The 27,390-nt window shown below is 41.4% G+C and overlaps 1 protein-coding gene across 4 annotated transcripts in view; it reads right to left on the bottom strand.

Annotated features, from left to right (window-relative positions):
* TC2N (tandem C2 domains, nuclear) overlaps window positions 1-27,390 on the bottom strand; it is a 31,315-nt gene that overhangs the window by 3,619 nt on the left and 306 nt on the right. Inside the window, exons 1-11 of one of the 4 annotated variants that reach the window (XM_080982577.1) lie at window positions 26,888-27,119; window positions 15,898-15,982; window positions 14,077-14,304; window positions 11,823-11,999; window positions 10,819-10,910; window positions 10,029-10,104; window positions 7,886-7,986; window positions 6,710-6,826; window positions 4,546-4,737; window positions 2,602-2,716; window positions 1,731-1,930 (exon numbers count right to left, since the gene is read on the bottom strand). In XM_080982577.1, the coding sequence (XP_080838703.1) occupies window positions 1,731-1,930; window positions 2,602-2,716; window positions 4,546-4,737; window positions 6,710-6,826; window positions 7,886-7,986; window positions 10,029-10,104; window positions 10,819-10,910; window positions 11,823-11,999; window positions 14,077-14,304; window positions 15,898-15,982; window positions 26,888-26,923 (1,419 nt within the window). In that variant the 5' untranslated portion in view covers window positions 26,924-27,119. Of the gene's footprint in view, window positions 1-1,730; window positions 1,931-2,601; window positions 2,717-4,545; window positions 4,738-6,709; window positions 6,827-7,885; window positions 7,987-10,028; window positions 10,105-10,818; window positions 10,911-11,822; window positions 12,000-14,076; window positions 14,305-15,897; window positions 16,020-26,887; window positions 27,120-27,390 lie in introns of those variants that run through there. The other 3 variants (XM_080982578.1, XM_080982579.1, XM_080982580.1) reach the window with 3 other exon arrangements.

The raw sequence follows: 27,390 nt of genomic DNA, 5'->3' as shown, positions 1-27,390 counted from the left end.
CGGTGCAAGTGAACTTAAGAGGGACAAGGAGAAGGGCACAGCAGGGGAATGTACAGAATCTGCAGCTTGCGTGGCCACGGCCCCCACTTCCCCGACTCAGGGGAGAAAAACACGTCAAGGCACATACTTTTGGATCAAATAAGGCCACAGCTTCATTGCCACTTTCCCATATTCCTCATGATAGCTAGAGGAAATCCATTACTTGTGAGGAACAATTAATGCAGAATAAGAGGTGTTACCTGCACTGGATATGGTAGAGGTTTTAGGGACGGATTAGGCTTTTGCTATAAAAGATCCGTACTGTGCTAATATAGTGAAAGGAAATTCCTCTCTCCATCAGCCATTCTGGGGAGGAACTTGGCAGGGGCAGCCTTTGGTAATCTTTCGTAATATGGCACCCTGTAATAGGGTATGTGCATAGGCATTGGGCATAACCTGAACAAACAGCTAGCTTGATGGTTTTTTTGTGGGGAAATGATGCATGTGGATTCTGGGAGCCACTGGTTGGGAAACCTATTATTATTATTATTATTATTATTATTATTATTATTATTAATATTATTATATTTTCATTTCTGTATCACTTTATATTTTTAAGGAAAAAAATCTCAGAATCATTTACAGTGGTACCTCAGGTTAAGTACTTAATTCGTTCCGGAGGTCCGTACTTAACCTGAAACTGTTCTTAACCTGAAGCACCACTTTAGCTAATGGGGCCTCCTGCTGCTGCCACGCTGCCGGAACATGATTTCTGTTCTCATCCTGAAGCAAAGTTCTTAACCCGAGGTAATATTTCTGGGTTAGCAGAGACTGTAACCTGAAGCGTATGTAACCCAAGGTACCACTGTACAGCACATTAAAACATCACATTACTGAAGAACGTCAAATATAAAGTATACATTCAAGGCAACATAATTAACAGGAAACTAAAATATTATCTTAAAAGATTTCAAAATAAAATATTACAATGGAGGTCAACTGCAGAATGCACATTTAGCATAGCAAAGTTAACAAAAAAAATATTTCAAACGTTTCAAAATAAAACATTATTAAAGGAAGGCAGAGATAAAATGCATATTTAAAACAGCATAATTAACAAGAGAATAATTAAGAAACAACAACAACAATTTGCATCCCACCCATCTGATTGGGTTGCCCAACATATAAAATCATTAAACTTTAAAAAGGCTTCCCTATACTGGACTGCCTTCAGACGTCTTCTATGCTTATAGAACATATCTGCAGCTGTTGCTGCCAATCCAGCCAATGGTGGTCCATGGCAGGCGGTGGCTGAGGGTCCATGACTTGGGTATGTACTAAGAGACAGACAATATGGTCTCTGGCCTCCTCAGCTTCTGTAGCTGGAGTCAGTCAGGGCCCTGCACCCTCTGGCCAAGTGGGAAAAGGCCTGCAAGGCAAGGAGCAGGTCCCCCAGGACTCAAAGCCAAAGTCCATTCCATTTGGATTTTGAGTTTAGGATCCCAGATCTAGTCTCAAGTTGAGCTAACTAACTAGCACTTCACAGGAAGAAGCTTGAAGCTGAAATTCACAAGATTTGATAAGCAGAAGGCATTTTTTGGTTTTTAAAAAGCATAGCGCCAAAGCAGAGATGTGACCTAACCAACTTATAAAACTTCAGACTCATGTTAATTTCCAGCTTAATAGTATGGAAATTAGCACACACACACACACACACACACACACACACACACACACACAAATAAACCAACCTGTCCCAGAAGGTGTTTTCTTCTCACTGAGCTCCTGCTGTATAGTCTGATGAGGAAGTTTATCCCATGTTCATTGTTGCTCACTGGAAAAATCATAGTTTCTCCCCACTTCACTCGACCATTTGTGGATTTCAGTAGCCGGGTCTTTTTCTTATCAACCAGCCCTTCAGTGCTAAGCATGGCAGCCTTTACAAAATAATCTAGCATGGAAGAAAATGGCAGTAAGAGATAGCAGGCAGGCAGGTAAAATAAATAATAATGATGATAACATCATCATCATCATCATCATCATCATCATCACCACCAGCACTGGAATAGGGACTAAAATATTCTTCACAGTCACAGTTTTCTAAAGGAGGGACTTCCCCTTATCCTCAGCAGTCCTGCCTGCCTGTTTTCTCCCATAGAACTGAACTGGTGCAACTAAAATTTAGGACATCTTTAAACCTTTAGCAGTTGATCAGACTTGCACCAGAGAGTGTAGCAGAACCTATGAATTAGATTATTTATAATAAAAGAGCAAGAGAGGGGTTGCAAGAATAGTATAGTTGCTTCCCTTATTACTCATATTTTCATACACAGGGCAGAGCACCTCTCCATACATATCAGAGTACTGTATAAATACTACTCTTATATTACAGAATTAACAAAACAAACATGTTGCTTGCTTTGCATACCAAACACAGACAGTAGAATATCTACTGGAACAGATATATATATAACGGAAGTAAAATTTAGCTAGCACTCCACTGGTGACTTTATGTCAAATACTGACAATGGCTGATCTATATACTATTGGCAATCAAACTGCTTGTCTACGCTGCCACAAAGTATTCTAGAAAAGGACATATAAAATCATTGCAATACTTACTTGAAGACAGTGGTGTGGTGGAGCTTGGGAGGTTCTGGGCTTCAAAAATTTGCAACTGGATCCTACTGTTTACTGCTTGAAAACAGGTGCCTATTTTCATTTCTGCAGGGGAGACCTGGACGGAAAATAAGAATGCAAAGTCATATTCCATTTAACTCTGAGCCAAGTTGTACAGCTCTGAAACAGAAGGTCTATATTATAAGTGAAGAGATCAGATGTTATGAATTACTTTCTGTTATGACGCATACGAGGAATGTCAGCTTACTTGGGAGTGTTGGACCGGTAGGCTCGTGCACATTCTGGGTTGAAATGTCACAACCCTGCCCAAATGTGTTAGAATTTCTAAGCCAGAATCCAAATAGCCACATAAGCTCATGGAAAGAAGCTTGCACCAGCAATGTGGAATCTATTTTCTTTAGACAGCAGGATTCCCACCTCCACTCCCACAGGCTGTTGTTAGAAGAAAAGCAATTCCACTGGACTCACAAAATTAATTTCATGGTTCTTTGGAACCTGTCCCACCAAAGCTTAATACGTGAGGCCACAATATGACTCCTTTGTGTAAAACTCTATAGTAGCAAGGCTCCATAATTAAAATCCACCCACCACCTGGTAGGTTGAATACATCTGCCTATCTAATCCCTATTTTTCTGTGTCATAAGCATGCCCAAGTACAGTTAAAAAAAAAGTTTATTGCCTCTGTCAATCGCAGCTGTAACAGTTTCAGATTCAGCATACACCATAAATTAGCCAAAGATTCACAATGTTTTCCTCAGAACTCTTAGCAACCAGTTGTTGTTGGCTACAGATTATGGAGGTTTCTCCCTAAGTCAAGTTTTGCTTCAGAGCACACAATCTCAGGGAGGAAAGGAAGAGCTGATTACCAGGACAGAGAACTACTAAGAACCAAAATCCATTTAAAAATCATTATTTCATGAAGAATTAAATGTTTTCAGAACACCTGATTGTTACCCATCAGCCAAAGAGCAGTTGTATTTCAAGGTTGTGATATTCTATGACGTTCATAGATTTTTCAGAATAGAATATAAATTAATTTTACTGAATTGTGCTTAGGTGTATTGCATGAGATGCAACAGCTGTATACTATAGGGAACCAATAATTTAGTGTTCATCCACACTTCCCCAACTGCTTTCCCCTGGGGAAATCCCACTGTTTACTGCTGAATCAGAGAAAACATCAACTGTGTTTTCCCCAGATTTATGTTTGTTCTGAGTTAGTGCTAAAGAGTGTTTTTTTCCTGCAGGAAAGCAGCAGGGCAAAGACAAAACTGCCCGGACTCATGGTTAGACGTGAGGTTACAGGGAACCAGGCAGAGGGCCTTCTTGGTAGTGGCACCTGCGCTGTGGAATGCCCTCCCATCAGATGTCAAGGAAATAAACAACCACCTGACTTTTAGAAGACATCTGAAGGCAGTTTTATTGTGTTTTTAATATTCTGTTGGGAGCCACCCAGAGTGGCTGGGGAGGCCCGGTCAGATGGACAGGGCATAAGTAATAAATTATTTATTATTATTATTATTATTATTATTATTATTATTAACAACACAGGACAAGCAGAAGTGTGGACAAGCCCTTAGTTTTCTTACATTCCAAGTTATCTAGGATTACCCATCTTGCATCAAGGAAGGGCAGAGTCTTTTTCTGTGATCCAACCTCAGAATGCAGAACCTATTATTAAAGTGCAGTTAACATAGCCAGGGGGTTCTTCATTCAGGTTATCATGTTGATAGTTATCAAGGAATAACTTAGTAGAAGGCACAAGAAGTAAACAGCAATTTGTTTGTTGTATTTTCAGGATCAATGCAGTTGCTTTTAAAATGATGATAAAGGATCAGTTTCAGAATCCTAGTCAGTACTCAGATGTGCCCTAAGCAATGTTCATTCCAGATGACTTCCAGTGCTCCTTAGAACACAGTAACTTACTGAAGCTTTGGAAGGAGGTGCTACTGCCAGCCAGTTGTCTGTTTCTTGTGAGCTGAGCTCTCGCAGCGGCAAAACACATTCCCCGATAGTTTTCTTCCTAGGAATCTGAGCTTGTACTTTGAAGACAAGCCTCGCAGTCTGCAGAAGTTGCAGTTTGATGGCAAATACAAATGTTTCCATGAATTCAATTTCCTACAAGGAAAGGATAATAATTATATAATGGAGCAATCAAAACGGTGAACCTAATCCTAACAGCAAACACACCAGCAGCACTATAGCGCTTTATTAAAGCGGATGGCAGTTTAGAAATAAACAATAGGAGCTTTCCAGTTGATTGTAACACCTAGATTCTCATCTCTGGTGCTATTTGTACATTAGCAGTCATCCAAAAGCAGTGGGGAAGCACCCTTCTAAAACTAGCAGGACCAAAGGCAGGACCAAAAAATTAAGGAGAAACGATCCATAAGCTTCCATAAAAGCAGCAGACTGCAGAAATTAATAAAAATTCTTATGAACAGAACAAAAAAGAGGGAACCTGTCAGATCTCCACTGGTTGCATAATCTCATGTAACAACATGATAGGAAGCAGGAGTTCAGATGTCAATCTTAAAGCGTGGGCTGGTCCTATAGAACTGCCTGGATAATGGATAATGCTACATCTGCTGTGATGAACTCATGGGGTGGAAAGTTCCCCAGAGAACAAAGCCTGATGCTTTTTGGAATGTCATTGTTTACACGTGGAGAACTGAAGGGGAAAGAGTATGGACATAAGGCTCATGCCAGGACTGATCAAGCAGCTATTAACAGTTCTGAGAAGGTCTCAAGACTTCACAGGAAGCCTCTGAAAACGAAGCCCAAAACAAAAACCTAAATGCACACAACTGTGTAATTTCCCCCAGATTCTGACTGTGACAGATAGATTTAATTGAAGTGACAGGTGTTGACACTTGTCCCTGGCTTAAGCTCAAGCAAAGCAAAAAGATCACAGCAACATGCTGCATGGTATGTTTTAATGCACAAGGGGAGGGACCCTAGAAAAACAGAACTCTGGAAAAACATAGGGTTGTCAATTTTTTTCCTGGCAGGGCTTCTGTGCCTTTAACAGCTGCATAACAGGCAGAAATCAGTAGGCAAAACTTACTCTGCCATAGGGATTCAGAGATGGAAGGAGGTTTAAATTTTTTAATGCAGCTGTTAGAGGCATAGAGACTCTACCAGTAAGAGTTTGTAATCCTCCCAAAATCACATTGCTGCCCAAGTTATCCACATGACGGCAAATGCCATAAGCAATGAGGCACACAGACCGTTCTACTGCACTGAATGGACAGCAAAGTTGTTACATTGGTGGGATGGTTCAGCAATGGGCCTTTATTTTGCCTCTTAAGTTGTGCAATATCTTTAGAGTCACCAACACTCATATTTAAAAGTAGCCTCCTTTAAGGTAAGCTCAGCCCTATGCACCAGCAAACACTCATTTTCTCATGTTAAATTGAAACACATGGCTCTCAAATCGGTGTAATTGACTTCTAGTCCTGCTACGCTCTTAAAAGACTCTAACTCCTGCTCCTGCAGACCTCTCTCTAGGTCAGATAACGTTATAAGATCAGTGAAGAGTCTATGTGTGCCTTTTAATGTCAGGCTTGGTCCAGACTCTATCTGCCACTGTGAACAAGGGAAGCAATAAGGGGCACCACCCATCCTATCCAGAGCAACTGGTGAGGAATCAAAGGTATCGACTCTAATTACCACTTTTGAACTAGAATAGAGCCATGTTACCAGGTGCAAAATCCCTTCTCCATTTTGCAGCTTTTCTAACACAGAGAGAGCATGAAACTTAAAACTATTGAAAGAGCTGAAAATGCCCAGAGAGAGGACAACAGGGGTCCCCAAGTGCTTGCAAAAATTTACAAGGTTTAGTAGCCACTGAATAGTTCCTTACATGACACCCTGGCACAAACCTGGTTTGGTCTCTATGGATATAATTAAGTGATAAAACAATTTAGCCTCTGCACAAGACCAGCAGACAGGATTCCTTCATCTTGACTGACTAGGGCTATTGGCCTGTAAGATTCAGTGGGGGGATCTCTAGCAGTTCCTGAAAACAGTGATTCACATACGGGGATGGGGGGGGGGGGAATCAAGATTTTTTTAAAGTGTCACTTACACTGGAAGCTTCCTTTGGTGAGCATCTGAATTGCACTGGCTTGGGCAGTGTAATAGTTCCTTTGATGGAAATGTGGGGATTTTCTCCAAGGCTAGATGACCAGCTCAGATCTTTGCACTGCAATTTTGGAAATAGAAAACGGCTTTTATCCTACTGGCAACCAAACTGCTTGTCTGGTTTATTTGCTTGCTTTAACGTTCCTGCCTTATTTGTAGGTACTGCTATTTTCAACCCTCTCCCTATAAGAATGTGGTTCTCCAACCTCACAGAATCTCAGGCAAACTTTTGCAGATTTAGAGAGCACTAGCTGGGGGGCGGAGAAACCATTTTGCAATGGGTCTCCCTCCAAGATGCTTGTTAGCATGCAAGCCTCACCCCAACACCGCACTGGTCAACATTAGATTAACAGATTGACACAACATAAAAATCACCACAGAATATTTGTTAGCTTAAACCAATAGGAAACCCCCTCCCTCCAAACAACATTTCCTCTCCAAATAACACACATGGTGTTGTCGAGACGAAGCTTTGTATGCACACGCGCCCAGATTCAGACCCTCACATCTCCTGTTACAAGGATATCACAGAGCAGGTGCTAGTCATAGTAGACATTTGTGAGGTAGAAGGACCAATTATAAGGTAATTCCATTTCTTATCATCTACAGTAATTATTAAGTTTGCAGATGATACTACCATAATGGGCCCAATTGCAGGCGGAGATGAAACAGTGTATAGGGGGGAGGTTCAAAAATTATCTACATGGTGCTTAGAGAATAACTTGCACCTAAGTATTAGTAAGACAAAGGAGATGGTGTTGGACTTCCGGAGGAAGAGAGGGGAACCTGTCCCGTTGTATATCGGGGGGGGGGGGGGCTGTGTGGAGAGAGTCTCCTCCTTTAAATTCCTGGGAGTTTACCTTAGTGAGGACCTCACTTGGAAAATCGACTAACTCAGGTAGTCAGAAAGGCCCAAAAGAGACTCCATTTCCTCAGGGTCTTGCGAAAGAATAATGTTAAACAACAACTGATGAACTCCTTTTACTGGTCTACAATAGAAAGTGTCCTTTCATATTGCATCACAGTGTGGTATGCTGGCCCGACAGCCACGGACAGAAAGAAGAGTAACTGTGAGACTAACTGTGAACTCAGTTCTCGAGGTCTTGCTAGGCTCACTTACTTTCAAGATTGTGATCCAGATCTGTTCGACGTGAGCAACGTAGCACACCTTCACATTAAGCCTGCCAAATTCTCGCTCATCCCCTGATAACGTAATGGTATCTGTGGATAAAGCCAAGAACTCATTTAGGACTTGTTCTCAAAGACTGCAAAGCACTGTTCAAATTGGTGAACCAGGATTATCAGCAATGTTATTGTTGTAAAAGAGCAGCCTCACTATTTATTTCCATTTATAATTCATCACGCTCCTGTTATCGTCAGGATTCATGGATGTATGACCCACGGGGAAATATAGTAGTTGTGCATTGAAGTGCTGCAAATGTTTCTACTGCTGTTTCAACTATTTGTAAATTAATCCCAAGTAAAAATGCATTGTTGGAGGTTTCTTGAAACTATATTAACAAATTATATAAGGTTGCAACTTTTTCCTCTTGGAGAGCTCTGTAGTGCTTAACATCTATACTAATAGGACAAAACAGGTGAACCTTTTCACTGTTGTATATCCACCCCCATAAAAGTTTTGCCAAAAGGCACAGAACCTTTGCCTGAAAATAGCAGCTGTAACTTGGTAATGTTGTACATTCTGATCCTGAAGGAGCTTTCATGTTTCTCCTTCATTTATGGGGTAGTTATCTTCCTGTCTGTCACACGCCACATACAACTAATTTCATTTAAGTGTGATTTAATTTCATTAAATTCTTCGCCCTAGTAAGGCACAAGTTGGAAGCCATGTTTTGATCACACAGCAAGGTAAGTTCCCTTAAAAGTGCCTTATAAAAAGGGCCATCTCAGGACAGATGTATTCCTGAGCTGGATACCTGCACCAGGTGGCTGTCCAAACAGAATAACAAGGTGATAATAAAACAAAAGCCAAGGCAACTGCACTTACCCTTTTCTAATTAGATGGGATAGCACTTCAACTTGATTCCAAGATGACTGCTTGCCTGATTTATCATGTTGGCAACAATGACCTGACCTACTACATCCTGAAAATCTGTTGTATTTTCTTAACCATGTTGTATTCCAATCAGTCATCTCATATTTGCCCAATTCCCAGCTCCCTGCTTACAACAGATCCTGACTACTCAGCTTACAGCCATTGCCTTTACTGTGGGCTTCCAACTAAATGAACCTCTCTAGGGAACAGACTCTCCATGGACCAGAATCAAACATTCAGAAAAAGCACATGGTACAGTCCATTCTGGTTTGTACCAATTCAGGCTGCATGTAGGGACCTCCATATTCGAGTGCTTCCATGAAAATGCTCCATCTGTGTGCAGTGTCATGTCAAAACCCCTCCACTTGGACATGTTAGCTTTCCAATTACATGGAGAAGGATTCAAATATGTAAGCTTTCGTCCTGTCCCTCCCTCATGTATTGATTAAACAGAGCAAGTAGACATTCTATTTCTACATATTTGAACTAGAACTTACATTCATGAGGATAGAGCAACTCGGGCTTGAGCTCTGACTAAACTGTACCTGCAGTGTGGCTCAATATACAGCCAGTCATTGCTTAATGGCTTACCATGAGCAAGCCATGAGCTCGCTGGCAGTGCTTTTCTCCATTTCCTGGCTGGGCAATACTGACACAGGTGTTATTCCGATGAGATGATATTGTCCTTCAGAGCTTTGTTCTTAAACAGATTGCAAATGGCTTTCTGCAAAAGACTTTCCCACACACTGGCTGTGCTGTATCCTTCTTTGGAACTGCAAATCCTGATGCTCTGGAGCACTGAAGTCATTGTAGCTGTGCTACAGTACTAATAATTGGTAGGAATAACAAGGCTGAAGCGGAACAAATCTGCAAGTTTCAGTCAGAGAGGCACAACCTTAGTCGTTCCTGAAAGATCTGTAAAACCGTAATATATAAACTATAATGGCTCGTGTCTCTGACACACTTGCGCATGGAAAAGCTCCATGTTCTCAAGCTCACAAGCTTCTCCCCAAAAAGAAGTAACTGGATGATTAGCTCTGAGCTTGCATTTTTACAGATCAGACACAGGTGTGTCTTTGGGAAATACTTCCATAAGCAGCACGTGACTTGTATTTGCAGTAACAAAATGTCCATATTCTTGATGTCATGTCTAAGCCTCAGATTTACTTTCAGATTTGAAAGAAGATGAACAAACAGTGTTTATTACCTAGACTCCTGTTACTACCGTGCGAGTCCTTCCTGGATGAAGTGCTGCTTGGAACACTGGAGACTGAATCGTACCTCTGTCAAAAAAACCAAAAATGTACCTGATCAGTCAACGAGAAAACAACAACAACAACCAGAGATACAAGACCACCTATACAAACTCACACAGCTTGTCAATAGAAAAGGAGCTACTATGGAAGACATTGGCTCTTCCCTCCAACCTGAAATGCTATTGCAAAGCAAGAAAAACTGGAATTTGGCCACAATCTAGCCCACACTGGTGCTTCTTAAATCCCATTGAAGTAAATGGGACTAAAGTAGCAAAACCCTACAACTGGACTGTAGCATATGACAGTATCGTGCATATTTATCCAATTTCATATCATGTTGCTGCCACAACTTGGAAGGTGTAACTTGGAAGCTGAGCCAAACTGTAAATGCTGTTTAGTCAGAGTTTAAGCCAAAGTTGCTTTATCCCCATGCATTGCAGGGAGTTGGTCTGGATGACCCTTGGGGTTCCTTTTCAATTTTTCAATTCTATGATTCTCCAAATGCACTGACAACAGTTTGTGAGCACCTCTTGAAAGGGCATGCGAAACCCATTGAAGGTTGAGGAGAACATCTCTAGCGCCTTCACTAATTTCATGCATCGCTCTGAAAAAGGATGAGATAATTTCTAACATAACTGAGTCAGCCATTGGAAGCACCCAAAGAATAAGGTTAACAATGTAGGAAAAGAAAGCTTGCTTCTTGGTGGGTGCAGCCTTTAAGTTATGAAAAGAATTTATTACCTGCATAAATCGGTGGGGTGGACTTGTAAGGTCAAACATAGAGTGACTTAGAGAAGACGAGGCTGGCAATGTGGAGCTCCTTAAGTCACAAACTGAAAAGAAACGAAGAGAGACCCTTTGTTTAAATCTCAGGAACAATATAGGAGCCTGTACAAGCTGCACACAACTGGGGGCAGAGATTGTATTGTTCAAAACAATTAAATACATAGATAGTAGATTCAAAAGTAAGATCCTAGTATCTCACCCTCAGCATCTGTAGGTAAAAAAACTAGTCTCATTCAGACAGTTCTGCGTCAGTGACAACTCAGAATAACTTGTGATTTTTTATAAGGTAGGTATTTTACTGTGCCAGCCCCATTAAAAAGAAGGGAAGCTGCACAACTTTCCTGCAGGAGTTTTCTTGCCAGCTCCCAACAGTTCTCCACTAACTTGTGTCCACACAAAGAATAACTGTGTTGTATACACTGTCTGATTGCTGCCTGGTGACAAGGTACAGGGGACCAGGGCAACTAAACCATTTGATGTTTGCTAGCAGCTGTGCTGACCTGGGCATTTGTGGGTGGGGAATTCAAAGCAGCTGTGACCAGTTTCAAACACCTGGCCCATTGACTAAATGAACGAGTGCTGCTCAACATTGGAGATTTTTTCTCTGTCTCTCATTGTCTCCCTTTGTTTGTTTCTGAATGTGCAGAGGGTGCAGTACTTGGGCCTGATGGGTGGTAGGGCACTTGGTGTTTATAGCTCAGGGTGAGAACCTGGGCATTTGGAACACTGACAGGCCCATGCAAGGTGAGGGGCAGCTAGGTAGACTTGCCCTAGGCCTCAGAGGAGCTGGCTGCAAGTCCTCAAACACATGAAACAGTGGTGTGCTCCCAAAAACCACTGAGTTCATGGCTGTAAAGGGTCTTTACAATGCTGCTGTCCAGGTCACTTATTTATTTCAGTTGCACATAATGAAGAGGCAGTGGTGGGATGAATAGTATTGCCACTAGTTTATTATTTACCTGACCCGTATAGTTTTCTTTTGTTAGATTTTTCTGGGCAGTACTGAGTCGAATCTGGAGAGAGAGAAGGCTGCTGGTACATGTAGAATGGATTATACACCACATCAACAAGAGGTCTTTGCTGGTATGTGTTGGAAACATCTGCTTTCCGGTCACCAAAATGTGCTATAGCAGAACCTGCAAGGCATGAGTTACATTATTAGGCAAGTCAGCATTTCACCTAAGTGTTGCGTAACATATCAGTGGGTCAGTCTACAGAGTCAAAAAACACATGTTTCCTCTTCCTAGGTTGCATGCCTGTGCAAAGGTCAGTAGCTGAGTTGGGAAATCTTGTAAAGTTATAAAAGGTTTTCCAGGACCCAAATACTTTTAATTGAGTATTGATACCAAGGGATATTACATTCATAAAAAGCTGAAAACAAATATAGAGAAGGGAGGTGCATTACTTTGCACGGTTATTGACATTGGCAAAGCATTAAAAATTACCTTGCGTATCCTAGTGCTTTACTTGGAGCTGCTACTAGACACTTAATTTGTGCCAAGAGTATGGTATGCTCAGTGTCATGCAGAACACAGAGAAGAGCTGGTTTGTGTCCAAGAAAAGTGTGCAGTCAAAGGGGTGTTCTAGATACACTGCTGCGACATGAAAAGCACGTAACCATGTAGGTATATCCGACATCACATCAAAGAGTGCACATCAGAAGTGCTTCCGCCAAGGCCAATGCTGACAATGCTGCCTGCGCATTGCAAATACACATATGCATCAAGTGCCCTTTAAATGTGATGCTAATCACACCAAATACCTATATGGGCAAGTGATCTTCACTCAGTATTAGCATCACTAAGTAAACAGAGGCAGCCTGACCCTATGCACGTCTACTCAGAAGCAAATCCCACTGAGCTCAGTGGGTCTTTCTCTCAAGAAAAGGCATATAGGATTGAAGCCAGGCTATGTATCCTGAGCAGACAAAGTTGAAAAGAGGAGACACAGAACCAATGACTGGGTGGCAGTCAGGCTTCATTATCCTAATATTCCTATACAACAGGAGCACTTTTAGGTCGATTGCACGATTTCTGTGATGCTCTTTCTTCACTTCTGATACTGCCTAGAGGAATGGGCAGGATCTTGCGTTAAAATCCAAATGAATAAAGAAAAAGAAATGTGACAGCTATCTGCCTCTGGGCTATGGGCAATGCAAGCAATTCACCGTTGAGTAAAATACTAGCATACAAGCCACCTTTTCCAGAGGGAAATTTTTAATGTTTGATGTTTTCGTATTTGTTGGAAGTTGCCCAGAGTGGCTGGGGCAAACAAATAATAAAATTCTTCTTCTTCTTCTTCTACTACTACCACTAAAACTACGAAAGAACACTTTTGAAGAATGAAATTCATCAATGTGATTGTAAAATCTGTATCTGTTCCAGAAAAACACTGCAGAAAAGGGGAAGATCCCAATAATTTTGTGTGTTTTAAATCAGCAGGCACAGAATATATTTTTTGACAGTCTTAGCCTTAATTCTGCATGATCTACTTTTTTACTTTAAGACTTCTAGCTACAAACAGGTAAGGACTAACTTTTTCGGCACGGCAACATATTTGAGTTGTTTTGCAGATCCTAAAATCAAGAATGCATTGCCTGATAAACCACCTGACTTGCAGAACACTCCCTGGCCTGAGAGTCCTTGAAGTGCACGTACTTCACAATAGGATACTATTTCCTCACTCAAAGGTCTCAAGGAGGGGGGGCGGGCGAGAAGGAGCTTCCAAAACACACATAAACACACACACACAAAATCCACCACACAAAAGAATACATTGTCATGGGAACCATATCTGCATGAAACAAGACCTTGGCTCTACCTTCCAACCCAGATTAGGTAGTGGAAATAAAAACAGTTGGAACACAAATGATGGCCTGAAAAACACAGGTCTAATTATTTGAAGGGGTTGTAGGGAATGACTAATGCCAAACTCTGATTGAATCAGAAGCCAAAGAGGCTAAAAACATTCTTGGCAAAAGCCAGGGGCTTTCATTTTGGTGTGACTGGTTACACAAACAGAAGGAGGGTCCTAAGAGCTGCATGTCGTGTAGAATTTTCCCAAAGACACACAGCGCCCTGAAACACTGTGGGTATTAAACAAGTTGGCATGCATTGCGGATGCAGGCAGCTCAACTCAACCAAGTGCCTCTGAAACTACAATTGCATAAACAAGCTGCTTTTAAGTCTGTTCTGTTTTCTTCCAGTGCTTTACCTTGAATTCCTCCAATGTGTGGATTGCCAAGGTTCCTGGGCTGAATGTAGGCAAGCTTGAACTGAGGAACCACAAAGGGCACATCCTTGCCACCTGGTGGGAGCTTGGAGAGAAGATAATCCTCTGAACAGCCAACCTGAGGTTTCACCAACACAGAAGACAAGGGAGGCTTCTCTACAACATTTGATCTATATTTGGCTGTAACTTCAGACTCCTTCTCCAGAGAAGCTGTAATTTAACATAAAAAAGCATGAGAAGCACATTCAAGCCTTGAATGAACAGTCTGAAATGATCTTTTGTGTTTTTAACAGGATCAGAGGCAAATAGGTTTTTCTATCCTGTTAAACTGCATCCCCAGAGAGGGAGCAGCAGGCAGTAAGTATATCTATCTCAGGAAGATTTGCAGTGGTTCTAAAGTGCTGTAAATCAATCCTTTTCACGGTTCACACAACTGCTTTGGAGAAGGTTTAGAAGGTGATTATTGAGAAGCAAGCTGTCCATTAAACTCAACATCACAAATGCAAAATTTAAATTGTAACCTTCACCATCTACACAAGAATGAAGAATGTGTTCTACATGGGGCTGTCTTTGAAGAGGGCTTGGAAATTGCAGCTGGTGCAGAATCCTGGCCCATCTGCACAGGCTAGTGATTAGTTTCCAGACCCAGTTCCAAGTGCTGGTTTTGATTTATGTGGTCAGGGCCACAATACATCAAGGGCCACCTCTCCCCACATGGACTAACCCAGACCCTTTGTTCTTCATCTGAGGCCCTTCTCTGTGTGCCCTCTCAGAGAGATGTGTGGAGAATGGCAACAAGAGAACAGGCCTTCTCAGTGGTGGCTCCACATTTATTGAATATCCTTCCTATGGAGGCAACCCCTGGCATCATCTATCTGTTTTTGGGTGCCAAGATCTGGATCTGCTTATCTTTTAGCAAGGTGAGGTGGCGTTGGATCTGTATGTATGTGTGTATGTATATATATTACTTGTGGAACTGAGGATGTTTTATCCTTGCTTTTAATGCTCATTCATTTGTAAGTTGCTTTGAGTTTCATTTTTATTTTATTTTTGCAAAAAGCAACTAATAAATAAAATTATTACATGTATTAATAATAAATGTTAATAATCCGGGTTGTTACCCCGTGTCTATTCAAGTCTCTCTCTCTCTCTCTCTCTCTCTCTCTCTCTCTCTCTTCCTCCCTCCCTCCCATACCCCTCACACTTGTACACATTTACAAAATGTGCTCTGCTACAGAATGGAAGAGAGAAACTCCTTAAATTCTGCAGTTATGACAAAGTAATTAGTCAACAAATGACAACTTAAATGCAATCATCAATGACAAATATGCAAACAGTGAGTGATGCCCAACACTGCCAATGAAAGACAATCTTGCACACTGAACATTTCCCTTTCTAGTCTTCTTCCCTGAAACCCCCAGTACCACTCAAAGGTAATTTTCCTCCTTCTAATGCAGCTAGTACAATTCATTCCACAAAACTGATAAATCACTTCAAGAGAAATACGTTAGAGGGATGGGGGGGGGGTTTGCAGTGTTGAAGGAGGAGGAGGAAATATATATTGCATGAGCTCGTCTTCCATTCCTGCAATGTTGGCTATCACCCAATTGCCTTACAATGTCAACAGGATATTTAAACATTTCACCCTACTAATACAACCTGAAAAATAGAGTATAAATGAAATTTTGAAAGGCTGGTGCTCTAAATAGAACATAGCATTTCTGGTGATCAAAACAATTGTAAGACAGCTGCCAATATACCCACGCCAGTGTTAAAAAACATGCAAAATTTAATTGAACTCACCATCATGCTTTTCTTTCTCAACATACAAACATGCACTGCAACAGTTCTTGATGCATTCTGCTGCCATTACTGCTTCTAAAACAAGCTGGAATGCAGTCAATAATCCAAGTTAGAAATCAGCCCTGAAAATTAACCATTGCTTTAGATGAGAATACAGGAATTGAAAAGGACAAATTTCTTTCATTTGTACAGCATTTCATTTACCGTATTCACTTTCTATGCTGTTCCATACAATACAGTGGTACCTTGGTTTGCATACGTCTTGGTTTGCATACGTTTTGGATTACAAACATGTCAAACCCGCAAGTGCGTGTCCCAGTTTGCAACCTTTTTTTGGATTACAATCCACTTTTTTTTTGGATTATGAACAAATTTTTTGAGGAGGCCCCATTGGCGAAAGCGCACCTTGGGTTACAACGTGTTTTGGTTTACAAACGGACCTCTGGAATGGATTATGGTTATAAACCAAGGTACCACTGTACTTAGAAGCACAGTGTCCTAAATTAAAACACTTGCTTCATTGGGGTTTCTAGACAGGAACTGGTAAAAAAAGCGCTAGGCTTGTGTAAGATGTCAGACAGGCAACTCACAGCTTTTGGTGCTACTATGCCCAATTTATCTCCTACAAGGAAATACTGTTGAATAAAATGTGCTTCTATAAGGAAATACATGTGACTTCTAAAAGGAAAGGAAAAAATCCCTCTGAAATGGGTCATGTGCCTAATAAACACGCACTTAGCTATTAAGAGAACAGAAGGCCAGCAGCAGCACACTCCAGGCATTTTTATAAACAGGTGTGAGGAATAGAAATTTCAGCTTATATTTGCTTCCTTCCTTCCTTCCTTCCTTCCTTCCTTCCTTCCTTCCTTCCTTCCTTCCTTCCTCTGCTGCAACATACTCCAAATGCACTGCTGCAGAATTCTTCTAGGATGATGGAATTCAAACCAGGGCCACACAACCCAAGGATGGCCCTATCAGTCCAAAGCAACCAAATATCTAAAGAGAGGGAACATCTCATAAAGAATTCACAGAAGGAGCACACACAAATGCAGTGTGAGCTATGCAAAGTAATGGCCAGTTCACACAAATCAACAAACGTGTTCCTATGCCATTAATTGTACTTAGATGTATTTTATTGGGTTCTAGCCACTGTTTCAATCTGCTTCTTTTTTGTCTCAGTGGTTTCCTACTATTATTATATTTTGTAGTCTTTGACTGCTTTACACTGACTTTACACTTAAAATGCGTTAAGGACATTCATGTCAAAAGGTGTTCTAGGATTTCTATAACTAAATGCATCAGAATGTTGAATTTTCACAATTCTAGCACAGGGACTTGACTTGGTGACCCACTGTCATGGTACGTCTTGATAGTATCAAATATTTTTCCATATCAGATTCATCAGATTCATCCCTGCTCCCTGCTATCCTGTCACCTGGCTGCTAGACCAAATACAACTCACATTTGTATAGATGTGAAGATAAAAAAAATGCTCTTGAGACTAAGAAATGTAAGATCAAAGTTGTTTGTTTTTTAAAAAAAATAAAAGTCCACCAGACACACTCCTAAAGAATTTAATCATTACTACTTCAATGTAGTTGGACTAGAGAGCATAAATATGTTAACGATTTCCAGATTTGTTTTGTTGGACAACAAGTTAATCAGATAAATCTGATATCAAAGCCTTAATTCCCAGACGCAAGACGCAAATATTTGAAGAGGAAAGCAAATACCTTTAACAATTAAGTAAAAAAAAATGGCCATAATAGGAACCAGCTGTAAAGAACATAAACAATCAAGAGCTGAACATGATCTCCAGAGGAAAGCAGGCCTGTTATTGTGGTTGCTATAAGTCAGTAATTGACTATTAGGGCTTTTGTGTGTGTAAGTCATCTTAATCTTTGAACATAACGCCCCCGCAAAACAAAATACTCAGCAGCGACAATACAGTGTAAAATTACAAGTCAGCAGTCTGAAGCCTGAGGTATATTGGGTAGTACCTCTGGTGGGGGGACGACACATCATGCTCCTTCTGGGATAGTTTGTCCACCTTTGGTCCCCACCCTGTGCTCAGTTCTCACCTGTGCCTCCAAGAAGCTGTCAGCCTGCAACAGCGGCCACACCCCAGAAAATAGCTTTGACTGGGCAGTTAAACCAGGTGAGGGTAGCTGATAGGTCTCAAACCCTTAGTGAGTTAGGGTCTTGCCCTGCATGGGAAGATAGGCTCTGGTGGATTGAGCAGACTAGACCAATAGCAGGCCCAACAGGCAAGAAGGTGGTTTCTGCACGTGCTGCAGAGGGAAGTGAGGGGCAGATGGGGCTCATCAAACTGGGAAGGTAGCCCATCTAGGAGAAGGAAAACTCTGATCCTAAACCTCTGCTGTTTTGTGGGATAACTTTGGGAGAAGGAAAGGCTAAGGAGTATAAACCCTACAGAATTCTGGAGTGGAGTCCCCAGGATGGTTGGGTGGTGCCTTGTACATCTCCTTCTGGAGACTCCTGCAGCCAAGCTGGTGCCAAACATATTGCTCTGCTTTCCTTTGGACCACATCAGCAAGGCCAAAGAAGTTATACAGAGCTTGGATCCCTCAGCAAGATGAGCCGACTTGCCACTATTTTATCCGATGGTATTCACCCAGAGAAGTGTAGGTCCTATGCTAACTTCGCCATAAGCCTAATTCTCTACCACTGCCACAAGCCTTGTTCAGACTTCTCTGAACTGTTTCACATGTAGTGGCCTGAGCAGTCCCAAGGAGGCAGCTGAACAGAGGAACAGCTGAGCCATCTCCTTGCAGTTGCTACTGATATTTCTCAGCACCGATTTGCACAAGAGTGCCAATAAATTCTTGCAACAGCTATGGTCACACAAATCACTGCCAGAAAGCGGATATCCTGCAATTAACAACTTTTCTTCTACGTGTACCAAAGCTAAACAGAGATAACCATTACATTTTTTAAATACAATAAATACAATACAATAAAACAACCATATAATAATAAGAATAAGAATAATACATTTCTTGTGGCATTTGAACACCACTTTAAAGACTTCTTCTTCTTCTTTTTTGCACAATGGCAAGAAGTTAAGCTCCAGAATTTCTGTCTCTCAACATCTGCATTCTGCATCCACAGAGAGATTCAGGTTGTAAAACGAAAGACGTCAACAGCCCAACTGTTAATGTTAACTAAATACACGAGTTATGCCCAAACAAGATAAGCGACTGTTTGTGAAGTGGAAAAGTATTTGAATACCTGTATACATAATATACTAGGCTCAACCGGTAAGAACATGTGCTTCAGGGAGTGAGGGACAGAAATTCTAGCATTTGTTTTACGGGATTGGCGGGGTGGGGGCTGAACACAAACCTAACGTACAACAGCAGAAACAGGGAGATTGGTTCTCTGGAATTTGCCTTCTGCTACCCTGCCAGAGGAGCAATGTACCAGCATGCATTTCCTTGGAATCCTGATGATCAAGCTGCGTAAGAACAGTCCTATTAGATCAAACTAGAGGTATACGTAGTTCAGCATATTGTTTCCCCACAGCAGTTGTTAGAAACAGAGATATGAAAGCCAGGAGCTAAACGGCACCTTAAACCTAGGTTATGGGTGCAACAATGGAATGGCTAGGTGCCCTTTTTTAATAACAAGAATAGAAAGCTGATAATGAATGAAAATGTTATGTTCATTTTTCACATGGTCTGGTCCTTCCCCTGCCTGCCCCCCTAATCTTCTTAAGAGGGTCTCTTCTCCAGTCTTCGGAGAGTGGCTGGAAGTGGGGAGGTAGAAAAAGGTCCTCCTTTCCTTCCACTCTGCAGTTTTAATCTGACGTCTTATGTGCAGCACTGCGCCCAGAGCTCAGAAACTGCTCGCGCTAATGAAACTTCTTGTCACAAAGTGCGCCTTGAGCAATGGGAGTATTGAACACTGTCCCACAGAGACAATCTAGGGAAGCATGCATGCAGGACAGGAGTGTAATAACCATCTCCTTCTCTTATCAAGAAACATTACCCCTCTCTCTCCCTGGAGGTAATGTTGCTGCAGGGGGGAGGTTATGTTTGAACAATCAAAGGTCATGCTCTTTGACCTGCTCTGCCCCATCCCTCTACTTGAGACCAATACTGTATCTCTTTGATATTTTGAGTGGGGTGGGCAGGGGTGAATTTTACCTTTAGGCAGGATAGATTATATTTGGCTTTTAACTGTTGCTTTTTAAAATGATGTTATTGGGATTTTTTGTGTGTCTTCAGTTTGTTGTCTTCAGGTGTTCCTTTAATTTCTTATTTACATTAACCATTGTAAGATGACTTCGGGGTCCTTCTGGCAAGAAGGGAGCACAAAAATAAGCTCTAAATTAATTGGTTTATCATGACCAGTGGCCATTGATAGTTTTAGCCTCCATGGATTTGCGTAATTTTCTATACCTCTACCGTGACCTTTTTTGTAAACTTAAGAAAAATCAAACCTTTTCTTGTGGGGTGGTTGCTCCAGCCCCGTGACCATTTTGTCTGTCCTCCTTTCGTTTTTAAATTTAAAAATAAGGGTTATTTCTGGTTACTTCCTTATGTCTGGTTGTTCTTTGTGCTTATTTGATAGTTAGCCATCCTGAACATTAAAAAAAGAAAGGCAAGGTATAAATATTAGAAACAACAACAAGGGACAGGGAGGTGCGCGTGCTTTATTACCAGATGCAAAAAAAGCAGACAGTCAGGATATGCCATTTCAATCTGGGTGGAGTTTGATTCCATTTCACCCTCCTGTTTTTTAAAAGGCCTTATTGTGCCTTAAGTTCCTTGAAGTGTATATCCATGTCATTCCTCTCCCTTGTTCAAACAAGATACGCTGAATGTATTCCCTGTCCTCATGTTTTCTACTACACCTGTGGTATTATTACCCCTTATTAGGTAGATTAGCTTGCTGTTAACCTCTGCCTTGCCCTAATCCTATGCAACACTACCCCAATTGTTCAGCCTGTCCAACTCAGTTCCATCTTCTCCTGCATCATCAGGTCATAGGCTCCAGAAGAATTTGATCTACCCTGGCTTCCCTCCATGCAAAGCCCACTCTCTTAACTAACGTGAATTATTCTGCTTTTGATGAGTTTCAGTGGCGACTTCACTGCCTTAGGAAATATAAGTGACATTCTGCTGAAATGCTTGTAAGTTAAAAAGGTTTCACAGATGGTTTAACCTAATTCAGACAATAGCAGGACAATTTCAGCTTCTGCTGTAGAAGAGCTTCTAGCTCAAAGCTGCAAAACAAACTGATGGAGATTCGGTTGTGACTAACCTTAGCTAGATCATGGCTCAAAGCAAAAACAACAAAACCCAGATTTTTTTTCCAAACAACAACAACACATAGTAGGGTGTGGGGCTAATTAATTAATTATCATTTGCAGGGGAAAACCCCCACAGGCTTCTCCAATGGAAAAAGATCCCAGTACACTATTGCTCCTTAGGTGTTCGAATAATTTTATTGGGAGAGAGAGCCTACAAGCAGTAAATCAGAAGGTGTTGCACAAAGAATGGAGAAAGCAGTAAAAAAAGAAAAAGAAAAAGGCAGAACAAAAAAAGTACTGGTATGTTAGTTATTTCTTAATACAGGCAATATAGGCACATGATTAAACTACATGATCTGGCATAGATGTAACCTTCGAAAACACTTATAACTCAACGCAACTCAGTTACTGGGAAGGCATTCTGGGGCAATGAGCAACTGTAAGATTGTTATATTTCTCATATATTACACTATATGAAGGTAGTTGGGATACTGGCCTTTATAGGTCTGCTGATCCTTATGCCTTGTTATGCAAGCAAGCAAGCCACTAACTAACTTGGGCTAGGAACTAACTTCCTCTTTGGGTTGCTTATTGCATAATTACCTGTTACGGTGTTCTGTATTTTCCCTCTCATATTCCTCATAATGGTCTTTGCCAAGAAATGAAATATCAGGAGCGGGTTCTTCAGTTACTACGGATACCACAACTTCTTCAAATACCTTCCTCTTTTCAGTTTTAGAGGGTCTGAAATTTTTCACATCCCACTTTCTGAAAGATTAATTTGCATTCCAGCATTTTCCCAATTTCTCCAATTTGTAAACTGTCAAATCGAAAACAGCTCAGCAAGACCTTCAGGTTTTTGTTGCATGCATGGGACTGCAAGACACTGTGTGTATGCTAAAACATTTTTCAGGTCAAAACCATGGCTGCATCATAGAATTGTAGAGTTGGAAGGGACCTGAGGATCATCTAGTCCAACCCCCTGCAATACAGGATTATGAAGCTATCCTATATGGGGATCGAACCTGCAACCTTGGCATTATCAGCACCACACTCTAACCAACTGAGCTATCCAGGCTGAAGAGGAACATTCTTGCCTGGCATCTAAAAATATGCAATCAGTCACATCATAGTTCTTTGCAAATAACACCCTCAATTTGCAGAATCAGGTCCCAAGCATTTTCATATATAACTGCAAGTACTCTAGTTAATTATTAGAACACTACTCATATGAATAGACAAGTGGGGAATCCAAGAATTTGTAGCACATTTCCCTCATTCATAAAAGTAGTGATTTTTAAGACTTGTGCAAATTGTAAAAACCGGTACAGGATCTTTCTTCTCAAGTGTACCTATATAAGAAATATATAACTGTGCGGTATAAAGTAATTGACAGATAAAGTATAGTGAGATTAATTGGAAGTCATTTTTAATTCTTTTCTCTTTTATAATTGTTTTCAGTCTCGGGAGTATAAAGGATGTTAGCTATACTAATTTTGTTCTTCCTTATATTGTGGTTGTTTGTTTGTTTGATTGATTTTTCTATTGTTTGATTGATAATAAGTTTGTTTGTTTGTTTTTCCATAAATGTATTTATTTTAAATCAATAAAGGAAAAAACAAACAAAGATAAAAGTAGTGATTTTTAAGACTTGTGCAAATTGTAAAAACCGGTACAGGATCTTTCTTCTCATGTGTACCTTAGGTTCACGAGTAGAGGCTTCTCATGCAGTGTGTTAAGTTTTTGAGTTACTCAGAGCACTTCTGAATCACAGTGCAAGGTCAGAAACGTTCGCCTAACTTGCATTCTTAAACCCCAAGTTCAGGAGAAGAGACGGGGCTCATCATCCTATGCTCTCCAGAAAGGGAAGGGATACTTGCCAGGATGAGCATGGCGAATAAATTTGTAGCAGTGAACCAAGAATGTCTGCTAGCAGCATATTGGCCATAGTCCAATCTTGATTAAAAAGCCACATCATAAAGAATGTCACATGCCATGAATGTCAGATTCAATGGGTTATCTCTCCATCAGCTTACAGTCACTTGGTTTGTGTTTACGGGGTGTGCACCTGTGAAACCAAATGCCTACAAGACTATGGACAACCTGAAAGGAAATTCACACTTATAACCATCTATGCATTTTCATAGACCCTTTCAAAGGAATAAGTCTCTCCTAAAACAATTCTGAGAAATGCAATTAGTGCACTTGCATAGGACCAATAGGAAGCAAAAACAGCTTGCTATATGGCCGGTGCCTGGATCCAGCTAGCACCCCAAGTGGGACATTTAAATGTTTGTAAAAGATGTCATCAGTTTCCAGACCTCAATGTGTCTATACACCCTCCTTTGTTTTGTTTCTTTTTACTTGCAGTACACTGGTTTTTAGTCTTGGCACACATAATTTTATAAGATTCACAGAGGTAAACAAGAATAGTCTGAACACAGAGGTCTTGTCCCATTGTGAGAAATAATATATTTTAGGGCCAGTCCTACTCTAAATTTCTAGTTAGTAATGCAAGAGCAGGGGTGAGGGACCTTTTTCTGGCAAGTTGGTTGGATCCTTACTTCCATCCATCTCTGTGGGCCATTCTGACAGGTTGTTGCCCACCTGTGAATCATCTGGCATCTCTGTGGTGTCAAGTGTCAAAGGTGCCATTACTCTGCATTCCACCAGGAAAAAACAAAGCACTGCTCACATCTGACATTGTATCTGAAAAATACCGTCGGCTGGATTCATCACGCAGTTCTAGCCACTCTCAACTGGGGCTTTATCAAGTTTTACATTTAAAAGGTCAAAATAGAATCAAAATTATTTCTGGGCCTTTAAAATGAGAAGAGAAAACTTGATGCACTGGGTAACCATAAAACAAAAATGTCAGCATTTTTACAAAGCAGAGATTCTTTGAGAACAGCAATAAACCAGAGTCCTTTCACATATATCATGGTTTAAAGAAAAAAAAATTCCCGTAAAAAATTCCAGAATGCAGACACTCAACATCACAGGGCAAGAGGGCCAAAGGTTAATAATTTTTAACCCCAAGGCAACTGACAGCATTGTGTTAGCCTAATCTTGCCAGTGCAAGAAGTACCAACAAAATACTTGAAAATGCTAAGGAGCCTAGTAACAACTATCAGAGTTATCCCATACACACTTCTAATGCTGCATTAGGCAAACACCCAATTCACGTACTACAATTTATTCTGCTGATAACATTGTTCCCATAACTTGCAAATACATTCATTCAGTTGGATAAGGAAGCATGCAGAGGAAGTGGCAGGTGTGGTAAATGGAAGTGAATGCATCTGTTATGCTTCATAACATGGTAACTTTAATTTAGGTGAATTTAGGCTGGCACAAAAGTGATTGGAATGTTGATGGACACCTTGATTTGAATGGCAGCAGTGAACGCTAGAAAACAAGAAGAGCCTGGTGGATCAGGCCAACAGGTGATCTAGTCCAGCATTCGCTTCTCACAGAGGCCAACCAGGTGCCTATGGGGAACCTGCAAGAAGGAACCTGTGTGCAACGTTCTTCCCTCCTGTGGTTTCCAGCAACTGATATTCAGAAGCATATTGACACTCCAACAGGGGAGACAGAACATAGCCAACATCATTTGTAGGCACTGATAGACTTATCCTACATGAATTTGTCTTATCTTCTTTTAAAGGCATACAAGTTGGTGGTCAACACTGCCACTTGTGAGCACAAATTCCATAGTTAAACTCTGTGCTGTGTGAGCAAGTTTGTATGTCCAGAATCCTCACACGTTCAGCTTCTCTAAATGTCCGAGCCCTAGTGTTATGAGAGAGGGAGAAAGGTTTTTCTCTAATCACTTTCTCCATGCCATGTATAATTTCCATCATGTCAGCTCTTACTGACATTTCTGTCTAAACAAAAATAGTCCCAAATGCTGTAACCTTTCCTAACTGGGAAGCCACTCCATCTAACTCTACAATACCCATTTTTAAGGTGAGGCAACCAGAACGGTACCCAGTACTCTCAAGTGCAGCCACACCGTAGATTTGTTTAATGACATATTGGCAGTTTTATTTTCAACTCCTTTCCCAATTATCCTTAACATGGAATTTGCCTTTTCCACAGCAGCCACTAACAGTGCTATGATAAAGCAACCAGGACTCTACTGGTGAACCTTAATCAAGAAGACAGGAATGTGCCCAGACTTAAAAGTTACAAGGCTAGTTCGAACCAAAATGGTCTGAATTTAACGAGTTACGTCAAATGGCTAGACACACTTGAACACACCCAACTGGTCAGGTGCTCAAAATGAGTGTACAGGAATATAGTCTAGGCATTGGAACAGAATGTTCTGATATCATGACTCCTCACCAATGTAATGTTGAACGAAAGACGTCTGGGCTGACAGACAAAAATATTTAAGCACGATGCATCTGTTTTGTTATTTAAAGATGCAATCCTATGCCCAGTTACTTAGTCTATTGAGCACACTGGGATTCCTTAGGGGTTAACAAATACAAGATTTCTCTGTTCTGATATCAATATCATAGAAGATATACTTCAATAACATACTGCTTATAACTAGAACAAAACTGATAAATTGCTCTAATGGATGCTAAAAGAGTATTTATTTTTTTTAAATAGTGATTTACTGAACTGATGCATTTACTCTAAGAGTTCTTACCATGTAGCAGAATCAATACATATAAAAGCCAGTTTCCAGAGATCATGCTAAAGCTAGAGGGTAGTGGATAAATAGAAACCAAGATGGGGTTACACATATAATATTTGATCCCATTTTACCAATTCTGTAAAAATACAAGTGGCGTGCTTAGATAGGAACAATAGCAGGCAGTACTCCCATTTTATAGATCGAGAAACTGAGTGTCTTGAGCCAAAGACAACATAGTAAATTCATGGCAGAACTAAGAATAAGCTAAGATTCCTCTGTTAACAGGCAATTAAAACTTTAGCTGACTAGTTTATCAATTATATCCAACTTGTAGGCCTAGATCTATTGTCCCACTGAAATCAATGAGAGATGTTAGTTGTGACTCACTTCATCACCACTGATTTCAACAGAATTTTAGCACAACTAACAGCATCTGGATTGAATTCCCAGCATTTAGAGAAATGGAGGGCACTAATTCAGTTGAACAAATGAACACAAAGATTCTTCAGTAAGAGTGAGTGAATTTTGTTAACATTACATTTGCTTTAATATATTTGCCAGGGTTTTTACCAGGCAGAGGGGCTGAATAAATCAACCGTGAGGAATTAGGATTGCATTCTGGACACTTTACAGAGAACTATCACACTACTTTCGAGATCTGAGTTTCAAACAATTCTGCTTTAATCAGCACAGCTGGATGAGGAATGAATGGGCAAGATCAACGAAAGTGCCAAAGCACGAACTTTCACTAAAGCACCAAAGAGGTAGTTCCTGAAAACCAATACTATCCCTACTAGGAGTCACCTGCCACACTTAGGATCAGTACCTTGCCTTCGGGCACATTTTCCTCTAATAGCTTCCCGACAGGCGGAAATAAAACAGATAATGATGCTGGGGAAACTCTGCAGCTCTTGAACTTTTGGCCTTTCAGACAAAAGCAGATTTGTTGTTCTCGGGGGTTTTTAAGGCCACCTAGCCCCATCCCCTTCCAGCCGCCCCACATTCAGAAGACGTGCCACTATCCGGGGAAGCTGCCGTTTGGCACAGATGGGCAAGGGGTCTACCTCAGCAGCGAGGCCACTCCGGTCAGGTCCCTTCATCCTCCTCCTTCTCTCGCTTTCTTTGCTCCCTCGGGGACGGTCCTGACCGCACTCCAGCGGACGACTCAGCCCCTCTGTGAGGCAGAAGCGCACCTGGCTGGTCCCCGGGGCGCGCGCGCGCTAGGCGGCCACTATCTCCAGCTTCCAACCAGATGAGGGACACGGGGTCGACGACGACGACTTGCCCCCCTCTCCCCACGAGGAGGAAAACCGGCTCCAAGACACCAACTTTCCCCGGGCGAGGGGAGGAGAAAAAGGAGAGGACCGCGCGCACGCGCGCCTTGGAGAGGAGCGACTGCCCCGGGGCGGCTCCAGCTTCTCCTCACCTCCGCTCGCCTTTCCTTTCTCCTGCCCGGCTCAGTTTAATTGGGTTCCCGACTCCGCCCGCGAACGCGCACCTCTGAGGCGGCTTTATGCGCCTCTCCCTTCCTCTCCTAAAACCGACACCTGCTGCCTTACGCTGCGCG

Source organism: Podarcis pityusensis (genome assembly GCF_964106645.2).
Source record: "Podarcis pityusensis genome assembly, chromosome: 1".
In the NCBI taxonomy this organism is placed as follows: domain Eukaryota; kingdom Metazoa; phylum Chordata; class Lepidosauria; order Squamata; family Lacertidae; genus Podarcis; species Podarcis pityusensis.
This window is presented reverse-complemented; position numbering and strand designations above follow the sequence as displayed.